This window comes from Natrix helvetica (genome assembly GCF_964273705.1).
Source record: "Natrix helvetica genome assembly, chromosome: 2".
NCBI lineage: Eukaryota > Metazoa > Chordata > Lepidosauria > Squamata > Natricidae > Natrix > Natrix helvetica.
In genome coordinates, this window is record NC_138552.1 from 289,332,735 (window position 1) to 289,346,433 (window position 13,699).

Here is a 13,699-nt window from a genome sequence, read left to right on the forward strand (position 1 = left end):
TTAGAACTGAGGAGAAACTTCCTGACAGTTAGAACAATTAATCAGTGGAACAGAAGTTGCCTCCAGAAGTTGTGAATGCCCCAACACTGGAAGTCTTTAAGAAGATGTTGGATAGCCATTTGTCTGAAACGGTATAGGGTTTCCTGCCTAGGCAGGGGGTTGGACTAGAAGACCTCCAGGGTCCCTTCCAACTCTGCTATGGTAGTGTATTAACTCCCAGAATTCCCCAGCCAGAATTCTGGGAGTTGAAGTCCTCAGGTCTTCAGTGTCTGAGGTTGAGAAGCACTTGATTTATTTACCCCGCAGAGCATAATTTGGGTCATTCATTCCCCCTTTTCATTGCTCCTGCACTTTGACATCCAGGAAGCCAAACTGATGCTCGGCAATTGCCACGTGCATCTTTCGCGCAGACCAAGCTCGGATACGGGGCTTCCACCCACCCACGCGCCGGGAGATCGTGGCTGCCCCCCTCCACTTGCGGGGGGTTGGGGAAATCACACTCTATGGAGCCCCCCCACCCCCACCCCATCATCTCCAGATTGCTGCCACTTCCCCAAGCTTGCAACCGCTCCTGAGACGCCCAGCGCGGCTCCAGCCAGACCGGGGTAGCAGCCGCAGGAGCAGCAGCAAGTTACTCCTGGTGGATTCCCCGGCAGCCAATGACCAAGCGGGGCGATCCGCTCAGGCCACTGCCGTCTCCTTATTGGCTCCTCCCCCCAGGGCCGCCCTGATTGGTGACGCCCACGGCTTGGGGTGAGTGCGCCGCGCCAATGGGGAGCGCGCGTGTGGCTTGCGCCGGGGACGGGGAAGTGGGTTGGGGAGGAGGTGGAGGAAGGGGGGGGGGCGCTAGAGACAGAGAGGCAGCCGGGGAGGGGTTAGAGGGGATTGACACGGAGTAACCTGCCCCGTCGCCCCAGGCCCGGGAGGGATGCTCCCAGCGGAGGGTGGCCGCCGAAGGGAGCCCGGCAGACCGCGGAAAGCCAGCAGGCGGCTTCGGCATTTGCATTAGTTGCAGAGCGGGAGCCAGCAGGAGGATCCTTGCCTGCGGCCGGGCTCTTGCACCCATGCGCTCCCGCTGAATGGGAGAGCGCCCCCCCGCCGCCTCGTCCACGCCACCCGCCAGAGCATCCGCCGTTGGCTGCGCCAGGCCCGGAGAGCGCGGAGAGGATTACCGCTGGTGGCCCGCGGGCGCCTTCAGGTGAGAGAAGGGCGCCCCCTCTAGGGAGGGAGCCGCTGTGGGGTGATCGGGGTCGAGGGGGGAACCCCCAAACCCTCCCCATCTCCAAAAGGGGGGGAAGCCCCCACTCCCCCCTCTCTCTCCCTCTTTTCTCCTTCCCTCTTCTCGCTTTTGTTTCACTCCCTTCCCGCTTGCTGGGGATTCGAAAACAGGTGGTCCCTGGCACGGGATCTTCTCCAGGGGCGCCGGGGATCCAGATCGGGTTAGAAAGAGACTAAGGGATCTCCCAACCGGCTCATGTCATGATCCTTGTCCTCTTCCATCAAAAGAAACATTTATAAACCTCCAGGTTTACAAAAAAAAAATTGCTGGCTGGGTGGGAATTTGGTGGCTTAAGCCCGGCGAATTCGGGGAAGGTAAGTTTAGTAACAGTAACAGAGTCGGAAGGGACCTTGGAGGTCATGTAGTCCAACCCCCCTCCTCACGCAGGAGACCTGTACACTAGGGATTTGAACCGCCGACCTCTCTGATCGACAAGCTCAGTGTCTTAGCCCCTGAGCCGCCTAGTCGGGATCAGTCAAGGGATTTGGGGGGGGGGGATCGAGAGAAAGGGATGCTTTTGGGAAAACGTGAGAGCCTGGGATCTGGCCCCAAGGAAAGGAGCCACAGAGCTTGTTCTCCGCCCCCAGAGGGATGAGCGGGACAAGTGGTGGTGGAACAATCCCTGTGTAAATAAGCCGGCTGGTTTGGGAACGGATGCTGATGTTGAAATTGTAGTAAGACACGTCAGAATGAAAAGTAAAATGGGGAAAGTCAAGATCGTTTCCCCCCACTTCCACCCCTCCCTCAGGGAACTACCGACTTAAAAGCCATGTTTCTCAACTTTTAAGGTCTGTAGACATCAACTCCCAGAATTCCCCAGAGTGGACGGTGGCTGAGGAATTCTGGGAGTTGAAGTCCACTCACCTTAAAAGTTGCTTAGGTTGAGAAACACTTCTTTAAAAAGTGGCTGAGGTGTCTTCCCTCTGCTGACTGCACTTGTATTTCATTGTGATGTTCTTAACAGACATGGAAATCTCAATCTTGGCCTTCTTACTGACCAAGAAGTGAGTGGTTCAGGATTTTAGGAAGCTGAATATACTGGACCTTCATTCCTTGCTTTCAGAATATCTACAGGCCCCTCACATCCTGGACATAAATTGTTTCAACTTCTACCCTCAAAACAACCAGAACAGCTAAGACACAAGGACAGTTCCCCCCCCCCCCCCCCCATGTACTGGACCTTCTGCTAAACAACTAATTCCCATAACACTGTCAATAATTTACCAAGACTTTATTCCTATTATTCCTCTCTTCTTTCCTAGTATCTATCTCTCCCCACTTATGACTATAGCCATTTTGCTTGTATCTTTCAATTTATATTGTTTTTATTGTTTCTTAGTGCGATTTGATAGCTTATTAGTAACCTTGACTATCACTAAGTGTTGTATATTTTTATTCTTGATAAATGTATTTTTATTCTCCTTATGTACACTGACAGCATCTGCACCAAAGACAAATTCCTTGTGTGTCCAATCACACTTGGCCAATAAAGAATTCTATTCTATTCTACTCTACTCTACTCTACTCTACTCTACTCTACTCTACTCTATTCTATTCTATTCTATTCTATTCTATTCTATTCTATCCTATCTAGAAGGATGTGGAGGCAAGGATTTTGGCAGAACAGATCAAGGCCCAGCTTTCAAATCTTCATGGAGGAAGGGATCTTTCAAAGGGCTCAAACTGAAATGAAACATGGAGACCTTTCAGTAAAGGAAATAAATCATTCGATAGGTGTTTCAGAGATGGAAAGTTGGCTAGAGGCTTTTCATTACCTTCTCAACATATTTTCTCCCAGTGCCTCAGTCCTTTTTATAGATCTGGTTGCTGGTCAGAATGAAAAATCAAGTGAAGGATCTAGAATGGGCTTGTAGATGGTCTCCTTTGAGTCGAGTTTCTTAAGGGGGATTCAACATCACAGACCCTAATCTGTTTTTATCTTCTTTCTGTTCTTTCAGTCAAAAACGCTGGGTTTTTTTTTGGTGTGTGTGTGTGTGATCACATCTCCAAGGAAAATCCAGCTTGTCCCAACTTATTTATTTAATTAGATTTTTATTCCATCTTTATTACTTTATAAGTAACTAAAGGCAGGGGACATACATAATTCTCCTTTCTCCTCCTGCCTTTCCCACAACAACCCTGTGAGGTCGGTTGAACTGAGAGAGAATGACTGGCCCAAAGGCTTTTTCATGTGTAAGATTTACATTTCCAAGGTCAACTAAAATTTGACTTTTCTCTCTTTCTTCCCTTTCACTCGCTTTCCTCTCTATCTCTTTTTACTCTTTTGCTTTCTCTTTTGCTACATCTCTCTTTTTTCCTTTCTCTTTCTTTTCCTTTCTCTTTCTTTTTTCCTCCTTTCTCTGTGGCGTGGCATGATTTGAAATGTGCTGAGTGTTCTTCCCAAATGCCCAAACTGAAATAATATATAAACATCTGTGTGGGTAATGATGGGAATGTGAACTAAAGTGGTTTGATTAAGATCTTTCCTGAAGCCAGATGGTCTCTACTGGGTGTGAAAACAACTGTTTGTGTGTTGTATTCTGACTTTCACAAGCTTTTATAATTCAAATCTCAACCAGCTGCAATCGGTCTTCAGTAGTTTCAAAGTTTTTCATCCGATATCTGTGGTCAGCCGCTTCTTAATTCATTTTTTAATCTTCCCAGAGATTATAGATAGAATAAACATTTTCTGTACCATCATTCATGTATTTGTTGAATAGAATTGCCACCGAGTCTTGCACAATTATTGGTGGCAGAGTTGTAGAATGGTTCATAATACATATCCACTTTCTCATGGATAAAAAATTGCAATTTCAAGATTTTGTAGCCTCTGTAAATTTTCCTTCCTTAGAATTATTGTGTCAATAAAGGAGAATATTGGTAGCTCAGGGTTGAAATAAAGGGTCCTTGGTACTCTCTGAACTTGGATCTTTCCTTACGGACCTTTCGTTACCAAACTAGGTAACATCCTCAGTAGGGAGTGGAGTTGGTTCTCATTTTATATAAACAGAGAGCAAACCCCACTCCGTTCTAGCACTGATGATGTTACCTAGTTTGGGCAATGAAACATCAGCAAGAAAATAACCAAGGTCAGAGAGCATCGTCATTGCATTAACCTAATTAATATCAAGCAAAGATAATCACGATTATAACCTGTTATCAAAATACTGTTTCAGTTTTTAGATTTCCACCCTGCGTTTCCCATAGCATATATAAGATTCGCTTCTCTGATTTTGTCGCCACAGCAACAACCTTATGAAGTAGATTTTGCTGAGAAAGGGACTGGCCCAAAGTCACACAGGTGCTTCCAGGCCGAAGGGTTATTGGGAACTAGATCCCTCTATTCCAGGGGTGTCAAACTCAAGGCCCGTGGGCCGGATCAGGCCCTCAGGGTGGTTAAATCTGGCCTGTGGGCCGGCCTGGAAATAGCAAAGGACCGGCCCGCGGTGCCTCTGCAAGTGAAAACAGGGTGCGGGGTGAGATCCCTGTTTTTGGGCTGGATGGCTTCCTGCAGCACTGGATGGCCAAAATGGGATGTGATGGGCCACACATGCCCCCCCCACCCCGTGCGCCCTGTTTTAGCCGTCAGGGTGCTGCAGGAGGCGTCCGTCTCATCTCACCCACCTTCCCAGGGGAGAAATCCACTTACCTTTGCTACTGGTTCGGTAGCAATGTGAACGCGCGCATGCGCAGAGGGTCAAAAAACGGATACGATGACGGCAGGTGGGCGGAGCCTGCTACCAAGCACGCCTGCAAAAGTAAGCAAACAGCGGGTGTGTGTGTGTGGAATCTGCTGTAGCACACGATTTATATTATCTAGAAAGCAGGAAATCCTGCTTTCTAGATAATATAAATCGCACGTCACAGCTGATCGTCGGAAAAGCATTTTTTTTACTACCGGTTCGGGCGAACCAGTAGCATTTTTACTACCGGTTCGGGCAAACCGGTCAGAACCAGTAGCATTTCACCCCTGCACCTTCTCCCCCACTCCCCAGGGCTGGCTCGTGGAGAACTACAATGCTGATCCAGCCCTTAAAGAAATCCAGTTTGATACCCCTGCTCTAGTCCTACCTTAGCACCTTAATCATTATGTTGGAAGCTTGGCTCTATAAGATGGGTGTCAACGTCACATTGCTGTCACATGACGTAGTTCAACGTATTCCCCCTTCGCGGAGTTGCGGTGGGTGTAGCCTGTGTGTGATGCATCCGTCCCGCGGGCTGCCAGTTTGACACCCCTGCTCTATAATGTGGTGGTTAAACACATGAACCATGTGATAGAAATGTCGATTAAAATGTAGATCCTGTCTCTGATAGCGAATAGCAATAGCACTTAGACTTGTGTACCGCTTCACAGTGCTTTAAAGCCCTCTCTTAAGTGGTTGACAGAACCAGCATATTGTCCCCAACAATCTGGATCCTCATTTTACCGACTTCAGAAGGATGGAAGGCTGAGTCAGTCTTGAGCCTGGGGAGATTTAAACTGCCAAACTGCAGGCAGCCAGCAGTCAGCAGAAGTAGCCTGCAGTACTGCACTCTAACCACTGCGCCACCGAGGCTCGTAATACTTTACCTATTTTGTCTGTGACAAACCAGCAAGTTCCCATTTAATGGATTTATCAGAATGGAACATCATTTAATAGCTTTCATTCGTAGCTGAATACAGGTAGTTGACTTGACTTACAACCATTGGTTTAACAGCCGCTTGAATTTACAGCAGCACTAAAAAAAAGAATCACTTAACAACCGGGGCTTTTATTTACAACCGTCGTGACGCTCCTTACAGTCACATGATCAAAATTCAAGTGCTTGATAATACAATACAATACAATACAATACAATAGTAGAGTTGGGAGGGACCTTGGAGGTCTTCTAGTCCAACCCCCTGCCTAGGCAGGAAACCCTATACCGTTTCAGACAGATGGCTATCCAACATCCTCTTAAAGACTTCCAGTGTTGGGGCATTCACAACTTCTGGAGGCAACTTCTGTTCCACTGATTAATTGTTCTAGAGAATTTATTTAATTAAATTTATTTGCCGCCTATCTCAGCACGAGGTGACCCTGAGTGACTTAATAATGTAAAAAAAAACACAATGTTGAAAATGTACAGTATGTTGAATTTACATATAAACATCATCTGATACAGGAAAATAATCCTGCGAAACATTTTAAGAAGGTATTGAATTATAAAATGAAAAGGTGGAAGGTGCCTTAGGAATTATGTACTCTGACCATCTGTCCAGTGTAAGATCTACCAGAACATCTTGGACAGATGACCATTCAGTCACAGGTGAAGGAGACTACACCTCTACCAGCTAACAATTCCTGTAGTCAGGAAGTAATGCCTGGTGTGTGGGGTCCTGGGTGCTTTCTGAGGTAGGTGGTTTTCTTGCAGACGTTTCATTACCAAACTAGGTAACATCATCAATGCCAGAACGGAGCGAGAAGTCTATTTCTGAAGTCTAGCCTGAATCCCCTTCTTTTTAGTTTAAACTCTGTGATTCTATTCTTAAGTCTGTTATCTATTCTGTAAGATAAGGTTTCAGATATTTGAAGATTGCTATAGTATCTCCTCTTCGTCTTTGTTTTTTGTGTGTGGTTATGCTGGGGTTAAATTCTGCATATACATTAAATTAACAGAATCAGTTCCAGGTTTCCAACCATAGGGATTTAAGAGGTGTACCTTCTCTTTGGAAAATTCTCCATTTGCTTTTTAAAGTTTGATTGGCCCTGTCTCTTTTACTCTTTAGGAAAGCTTTTAAAAATTGGCTTTTTCCCAGTAGAATACATAAGCCTCTCTTGCAAGATGCAGTATCTATTTGATTTCTTTGCTTTTGGTGTGTTGCTTTTTGCTTTGTTCTTAGGGATATTATTGGTTTCAATTATAGATGGCATTTTCTTTTAGCTTTATCAGTGTTTGTTGCCTGTGAGGTTTGTTGTTATATTATAATGTTCAATTTTTACTATTAATCTCTACCATTGATGTTGATACCACATTCACGGAGTTGGGTGCCTTCTAAATCAAATCAATTAAAAACATCTAAATCAGTAAATAAATGCAAGTACTCCTTGACTTACGACCACAGTTGAGCCTAAAATTTCTATTGCTAAGTGACACAGTTGTTAAGTGAGTTTTGCCCCATTTTACAACCTTTCTTGCCACAGATGTTAAGTGAATCACTGCAGTTGTTAAGTTAGTAACACAGTTGTTGAGTTAATCTGGCTTCCCCACTGACTTTGCTCATCAGAAGGTTGCAAAAAGTGATTCCTTGATCCCCGGGACACCATAACCGTCCCAAATATAACCCAGATATTGATCGTGTGACCATGGGATGCTGCAATGGTCAAAAGGGTGAAATATGGTCATGTCACTTTTTTTCAGTGCCGTAGTAACCTTGGTCACTAAATGAGTGATTATAAGTCGAGGACTACCTGTAAAGGTAAAAGTTCCCCTTGCAAACATGTGCTAGTCGCTGTGGCAGCTGATGAGTAAAATTCAGCGCTGGAACCCAGGGGAGACAATTTCGAAGCAGTACTTGTAGACACTTGTTTATTTGTCTTGATGATATCTTTATTAAATAGTAAATAGTAAAATAGTAAATAGTAAAATTCAAAGCCAGCCATTAAAATACAAACAAAGCTAAAAGGGAATGTGTGTGTGTGTGTATACATACATACATACATACATGGTAAAGGTTCCCCTGGCACATATGTGCTAGTCGTTCCCGACTCTAGGGGGCGGTGCTCATCTCCATTTCAAAGCCGAAGAGCCAGCACTATCCAAAGATGTTTCCATGGTCATGTGGCCGACATGACTAAATGCCGAAGGTGCACGGAACGCTGTTCCCTTCCCACCAAAGGTGGTTCCTATTTTTCTACTTGCATTTTTAACGTGCTTTCGAACTGCTAGGTTGGCTGGGGCAAGTAACGGGAGCTCACTCCGTTATGCGGGGTTAGGGATTCGAACTGCCAAACTGCCGACCTTTCTGATCAACAAGCTCAACGTCTTAGGCACTGAGCCACCAAGTCAAACGGACTTACGAAAGCATTAAAAAGAACAGAAACTTGGTGCCAAGTCAAACTTGTGCAGTCATCCAATCTTATCTTAGGGATTCGAACCGCCGAACTGCCGACCTTACGATCGACAAGCTCAGCGTCTTAGCCACTGAGCCACTGCGTCCCTTGACCCTTTAACCATAAGTTTGGTCTCAGATCGTTCATCATCTTGGTAATCTTCCTCTGAACTTGCTCAATTTTGCCATTGTGTTTTATTTGAGCTTGATCCTAATAATGCAGGGGTGTCCAAACTTGGGAACTTTAAGACTTGTGGACTTCAACTCCCAGAATTCCCCAGCCAGCATGTTGAAGTCCACAAGTCTTAAAGTTCCCAAGTTTGGACACCCCTGTCCTAATGGAATCAAGCCAACATCGCTGCACCCAAATAAGTCCTCAGGAAGGCCTCTTCCCTATCTTAAGGCATCTGAACTTTTCCAGAAGCACAAAGTTTTCTCAACAAGTGACCAGAGCAGTTCCATTGCTAAGTAACATGGTCACTGAGAGTGGAACATCATGTTGCTCTGATAGACTTAATAGCATTTCCTCCGATGGGGTCATTAAGCAGTTGTGGGTGGTGAAGTGAGTCACGTTGTAATGGTGACTGGCAGTTTTACAAAAGGCTTCTCCATCGATTCTACTTTTGGTGTAATGTTCAAACCTTGGTCATGAGCCAGCAGGAATGCTGCAATGGGCATAAGTGGAAGAACTGGTCGTAAAAACCAGGTGTTGTGGCCTGCCAGCGGCCAGTAGAGCTGGCAGCAGATTCGGACAGTGAGGAGGTTGGGGAGGAAGATGGGCCAGTCCTGGAGTCTGGGGAAGGCTCTGATGAGGGCTCTGTGTCGGAGGCAGAGATGGGGCCAGAGCCGTATGCCAGTTATCAGCTGCCTTCGGAGTCAGACATCAGTGAGGCAGGCGAACAGCTGGAGCCTGTTCCCAGTGTGCGCATGCACAGAGTTGCCAGACAAAGAGAACGGCTAAGGAACAAGGTCCAAGTTGGGGGGGTAAAGGCATAGGTGGATGGTGAATGGCCCCTCCCATAGGGAATAAAGAGTCAGACATCAGTGAGGCAGGCGAACAGCTGGAGCCTGTTCCCAGTGTGCACATGCAGAGAGTTGCCAGACAAAGGGAACAGCTAAAGAACAGGGGTTGGCTTGGGAATAAAGCCACAGGTGGACGATGAATGGCCCCTCCCAAAGGAAATAAAAGAGGAGCAAAAGGGGAGTGGAGTTTGCAGGAGACAATTCGTTCGCTTAATTGGTTCGTGACTCTCCGAGACTCCTTGCCAAATTTTGCAGCTATCGGCCTATCAGCTCTCCAAGCCTGACAAGGTCTGTGACTGTAAATTAAATAAAAGAGGTTTATTGGGAGGAGGACTTGGGCTTTGTGCTGCTGGGAAGCCTAGGTCAGAACAGTGGGATTGTTTTTTGGTGCCATCGTAACTTCAGACAGTCACTAAATAGGCAGTCGTTAAGCAAAGTCAGCTCATATCTTTAAAAGAGGACAATCCTAAATGGTTATGCAAGAGAGCTTCGGAGCAATTTCCAAAGGATTGAGCATACTTGGAGATTATGGATTGGAAGTGGATTTTTGCAATAATAACGCAAGAATATTGTGGGATAGCATTTCCCAGAAACACTTTATTGCAGGTCTCAATTATTAGCAAGAAGGTCATTCTTAATACGGCATACCTTACCAAGGTTGTTAAAAATGGAAACATTATGCCAGAGGGCAGGACTAGGACCAATTTTCAAACTGCAAAGTGATCCAACTAGTCATCAGGGTAAAGTTTCTGACTGTACAACAGCCAGGCTGTCAAATGAAGAGATGAATTCTCTGCCTGAAGTCTCTAAACTTTAGTCACTCACTCTCTCTCTTAGCCCAACCTACCTCACAGGGTTGTTGTTATTGTTGTCGGAAAAATAAAAGGGGGGAAGTGTATTAGATATGTTCGTTACCTTGAGTTAGGTGTATAAAAGTGAGATGCAAATAAATAAATTTATTTATTTACCTTAAGAGGGCTGTGAAAATATCTACCGACCCCTCACATCCTGGACATAAATTGTTTCAACTTCTATCCTCAAAACGATGCTGTAGGGAAGTGATGGCAAACCTTTTTGGGCACTGAGTGCCCAAACCGGAATGTGCATGCATGTGCTGCGCATGGGAAACCCAAAGACCAGCTGATCAGTGCGTGCATGCTTGTTTTGGGGCTGTTTTTAAAACCTGTTTTCAGACTGATTTTCGGGCAATTTTCAGGCTGGTTTTCGGGCCGTTTAGAGGCCGTTTTTGGCCTGGAAATGGCTTGGAAAATGACCTGGTTTTTGGCTGTTTTTCATTGTCCAAGAGCAGCTGGCAACAGCATGCATGCCCATAGACAGGGCTCGATGTGCTATAGCTTCACCATCAGAACTATAGGGCACTGCACACCAGAACAACTAGACACAAAGTCATTTTTTCCCCAAATGCCATCACTCTGCTGAACAACTAAGTCCCACAACAGTGTCAATAATTTACCAAGACTGTCTTACTAGTATTCTTCTCTTCTTTCCTAGTATCTATCTCTCCCCACTTATGACTCTAACCATGTTGCTTGCATCTTCCAATTTATATTGTTTTTATTGCTTCCTAGTACGATTTGATAGCTTATTAGTAACCTTGACTATCACTAAGGGTTGTATCTTTTTATTCTCGATGAATGTATTTTTATTCTCCTTATGTACACTGAGAGCATCTGCACCAAAGGCAAATTCCTTGTGTGTCCAATCACACTTGGCCAATAAAGAATTCTATTCTAGTCCATTCCATTCCATTCCATTCAGTTGCAGGGACTTCAACTCCCAGAATTCCTCAGCCAGGATTCTGTCCGGCATTTGCCAAGTTTGAGAAAGATTGTTCTAAACAGGAGTTGGACATTCATTTGTCAAAGATGCTGTAATCGATGTTAGGTTGGATCCAATCTGGGTTGGATGATCTCTAAAACCCTTTCCAATAATTGTATTACATTTATTTGGATTTTTTTTTTCTAGAAAAAAAAATCACGAAATGATTCCAGCTGAGTTCCATGCTTTTTAGATTGTGTTCTAAGTTTTTCTAACCTCTCTGCCAGCCTTCTCTGTTTTGGGCCCTTTGCAAATATGTACACTTCAATTCCCAGAATTCCTGATCCAGTGAGGCAATTTCTGAGAATTCTGGGAAATGAAGTTCATAATCTGCAACAATTTGGTGAGGAAATCCACCTCGGGCCACATCGCTGTTTATATAAAGCGAGAAGCAATCTAAAAATATTTTCTTGAGAGCAATCCGCATTACAAAGTTGCCCTTTGAATAAATATGTACAGGTTAATGCTGGTAATCTCCTATACAGGCACTCCTCAACTGATGAATGGTTGCTCAGCAACTGTTCAAACTTATGGTGAACCCATGGGGAGCACTTATGACCCAGATTCAAAGTTCTGATGGTCTCCCCCCCCCCCCCCGTTGTTGTCATACGACTGCATTTTATGACAAATTTGCCAAAACATGACATTTCTTTCCAGTTTTCAGCAAAACATGCTGGCTGGGGAATTCTGGGAGTTGAAGTCCACCCATCTTCAAGGGATCTAGGTTGGAAAACACTGCCATACATACTTATGGATCAGCTCATCCTTGGATTTGCAGACCCTGGATTTTTTTAAAACTAAAGTACCATGAAAAATGCACTGCCTATAGATCAGCGAATTGTAAAAAAATTAAAATGTATGAAAATTTTGAGCTGGCTGGCACATTTTTCATGCTATCTCGCTTAAAAATTTGAAGCTCATCTTACCTGGGTTGGGCTTATTTACAAATGTATACATTATGACATTGTTCTGTTTTATTATTTGTTGTTGTTAGTTGCGAAGTCGTGTCCGACCCATCGTGACCCTATGGACAATGTTCCTCCAGGCCTTCCTGTCCTCTCCCATCCCCTGGAGTCCATTTAAGCTCACGCCTATTGCTTTGGTGACTCCATCCAGCCACCTCATTCTCTGTCGTCCCCTTCTTCTTTTGCCCTCCATCTTTACCAGCATGAGGCTCTTCTCCAGGGAGTCCTACCTTCTCATTTGGTGGCAAAAATATTTAAGTTTCCTCTTCAGGACCTGGCCTTCTAAAGAGCAGTCAGGGTGGATCTCCTCTAGGACTGACCGGTTGGATGGCCTTGCAGTCCAAGGGACTCAATGCAGGAGTCTTCTCCAGCACCAGAGTTCAAAGGCCTCCAATTCTTTGGCGCTCAGCCTTTCTTATGGTCCAACTGTTTTATTATTAAATCAAGTGAATTCCATTATTTTATTATAGAATGATTACATTTCCAACTTACCGATCATGCAGAATATGCCACGATTTGTAGATACAGTTTTTATGCAGGGTTGCCTGAGTTGGAAACTATATCAAGGGTTCTTCTAGTGTACAAAATTTGAGAGAGGCTGGATTAAAGTGATCCTTAAGGGCCTGACAAGGAGATCCTTAGCTGACACACCAGAACTCAGTTGCTCCTTTCTTATCTCTGATGGAGAGAATGGAGGAGATTGGAGGTAGAGGTCAAGAGCGTCCAAGGTACCTCAGTGTCCCTCAACCTTTGGAACAACAACGACTAGTTCCGGGGAGAAAGGTTTTTCCGTGGACTAGAGGGGTCATGGTTTCATGTGGTGCCTCAATTGCGCAGTGCTAGACAACACAGTATCAAGTAGAGACCTTCAAGTTTCTAGGTTCTATCATATCTCAAAATGGACACTGAACATCAAAAATGTCATCAAAAAAGCACAACAAAGAATGTTCTTTCTGTGCCAACTCAGGAAGCTCAAACTACTTAAGGAGCTGCTGATTCAGTTCTACAGAGGAATTATTGAGTCTGTCATCTGCTCCTCTATAACTGTCTGGTTTGGCTCTGCAACCCAACAAGACAGACACAGACTTCGAGGGATAATTAGAACTGCAGAAAAAACAATTGCTACCAACCTGCCTTTCATTGAGGATCTGTATACTGCACGACTCAAAAAGAGGGCTGTGAAAATATCTACAGACCCCTTACATCCTGGACATAAATTGTTTCAACTCCTACCCTCAAAATGACCAGAACAACTAGACACAAGGACAGTTTCCCCCCCATGCCATCACTCTGCTAAACAACTAATTCCCACAACACTGTCAAACTATTTAGTAAGGTTGTATTACTATTATTTTTCTCATCTTTCTTAGTACCTATCTCTTGCCACTTATGACTATAACCATGTTGCTTGTATCATTGCAATTTATATTGTTTTATTTAGTTTCCTAGAATGGTTTATGCTGATTGCTATGACTATCACTGTATTAAATGTTATGATTTATGATGAATGTATTTTTACGA

At 44.7% G+C, this 13,699-nt stretch overlaps 1 protein-coding gene across 4 annotated transcripts in view; it reads left to right on the plus strand.

Moving 5' to 3' along the window:
- The first annotated feature begins 877 nt into the window (after window positions 1-877).
- Window positions 878-13,699, plus strand: part of ACACA (acetyl-CoA carboxylase alpha) — a 298,570-nt gene continuing 285,748 nt past the window's right edge. For all 4 annotated transcript variants that reach the window (XM_081945356.1, XM_081945358.1, XM_081945357.1 and 1 more), the window contains exon 1: window positions 878-1,198. In XM_081945356.1, coding sequence (XP_081801482.1) covers window positions 1,080-1,198 — 119 coding nt within the window. In that variant the 5' untranslated portion in view covers window positions 878-1,079. The remainder of the gene's footprint in view (window positions 1,199-13,699) is intronic.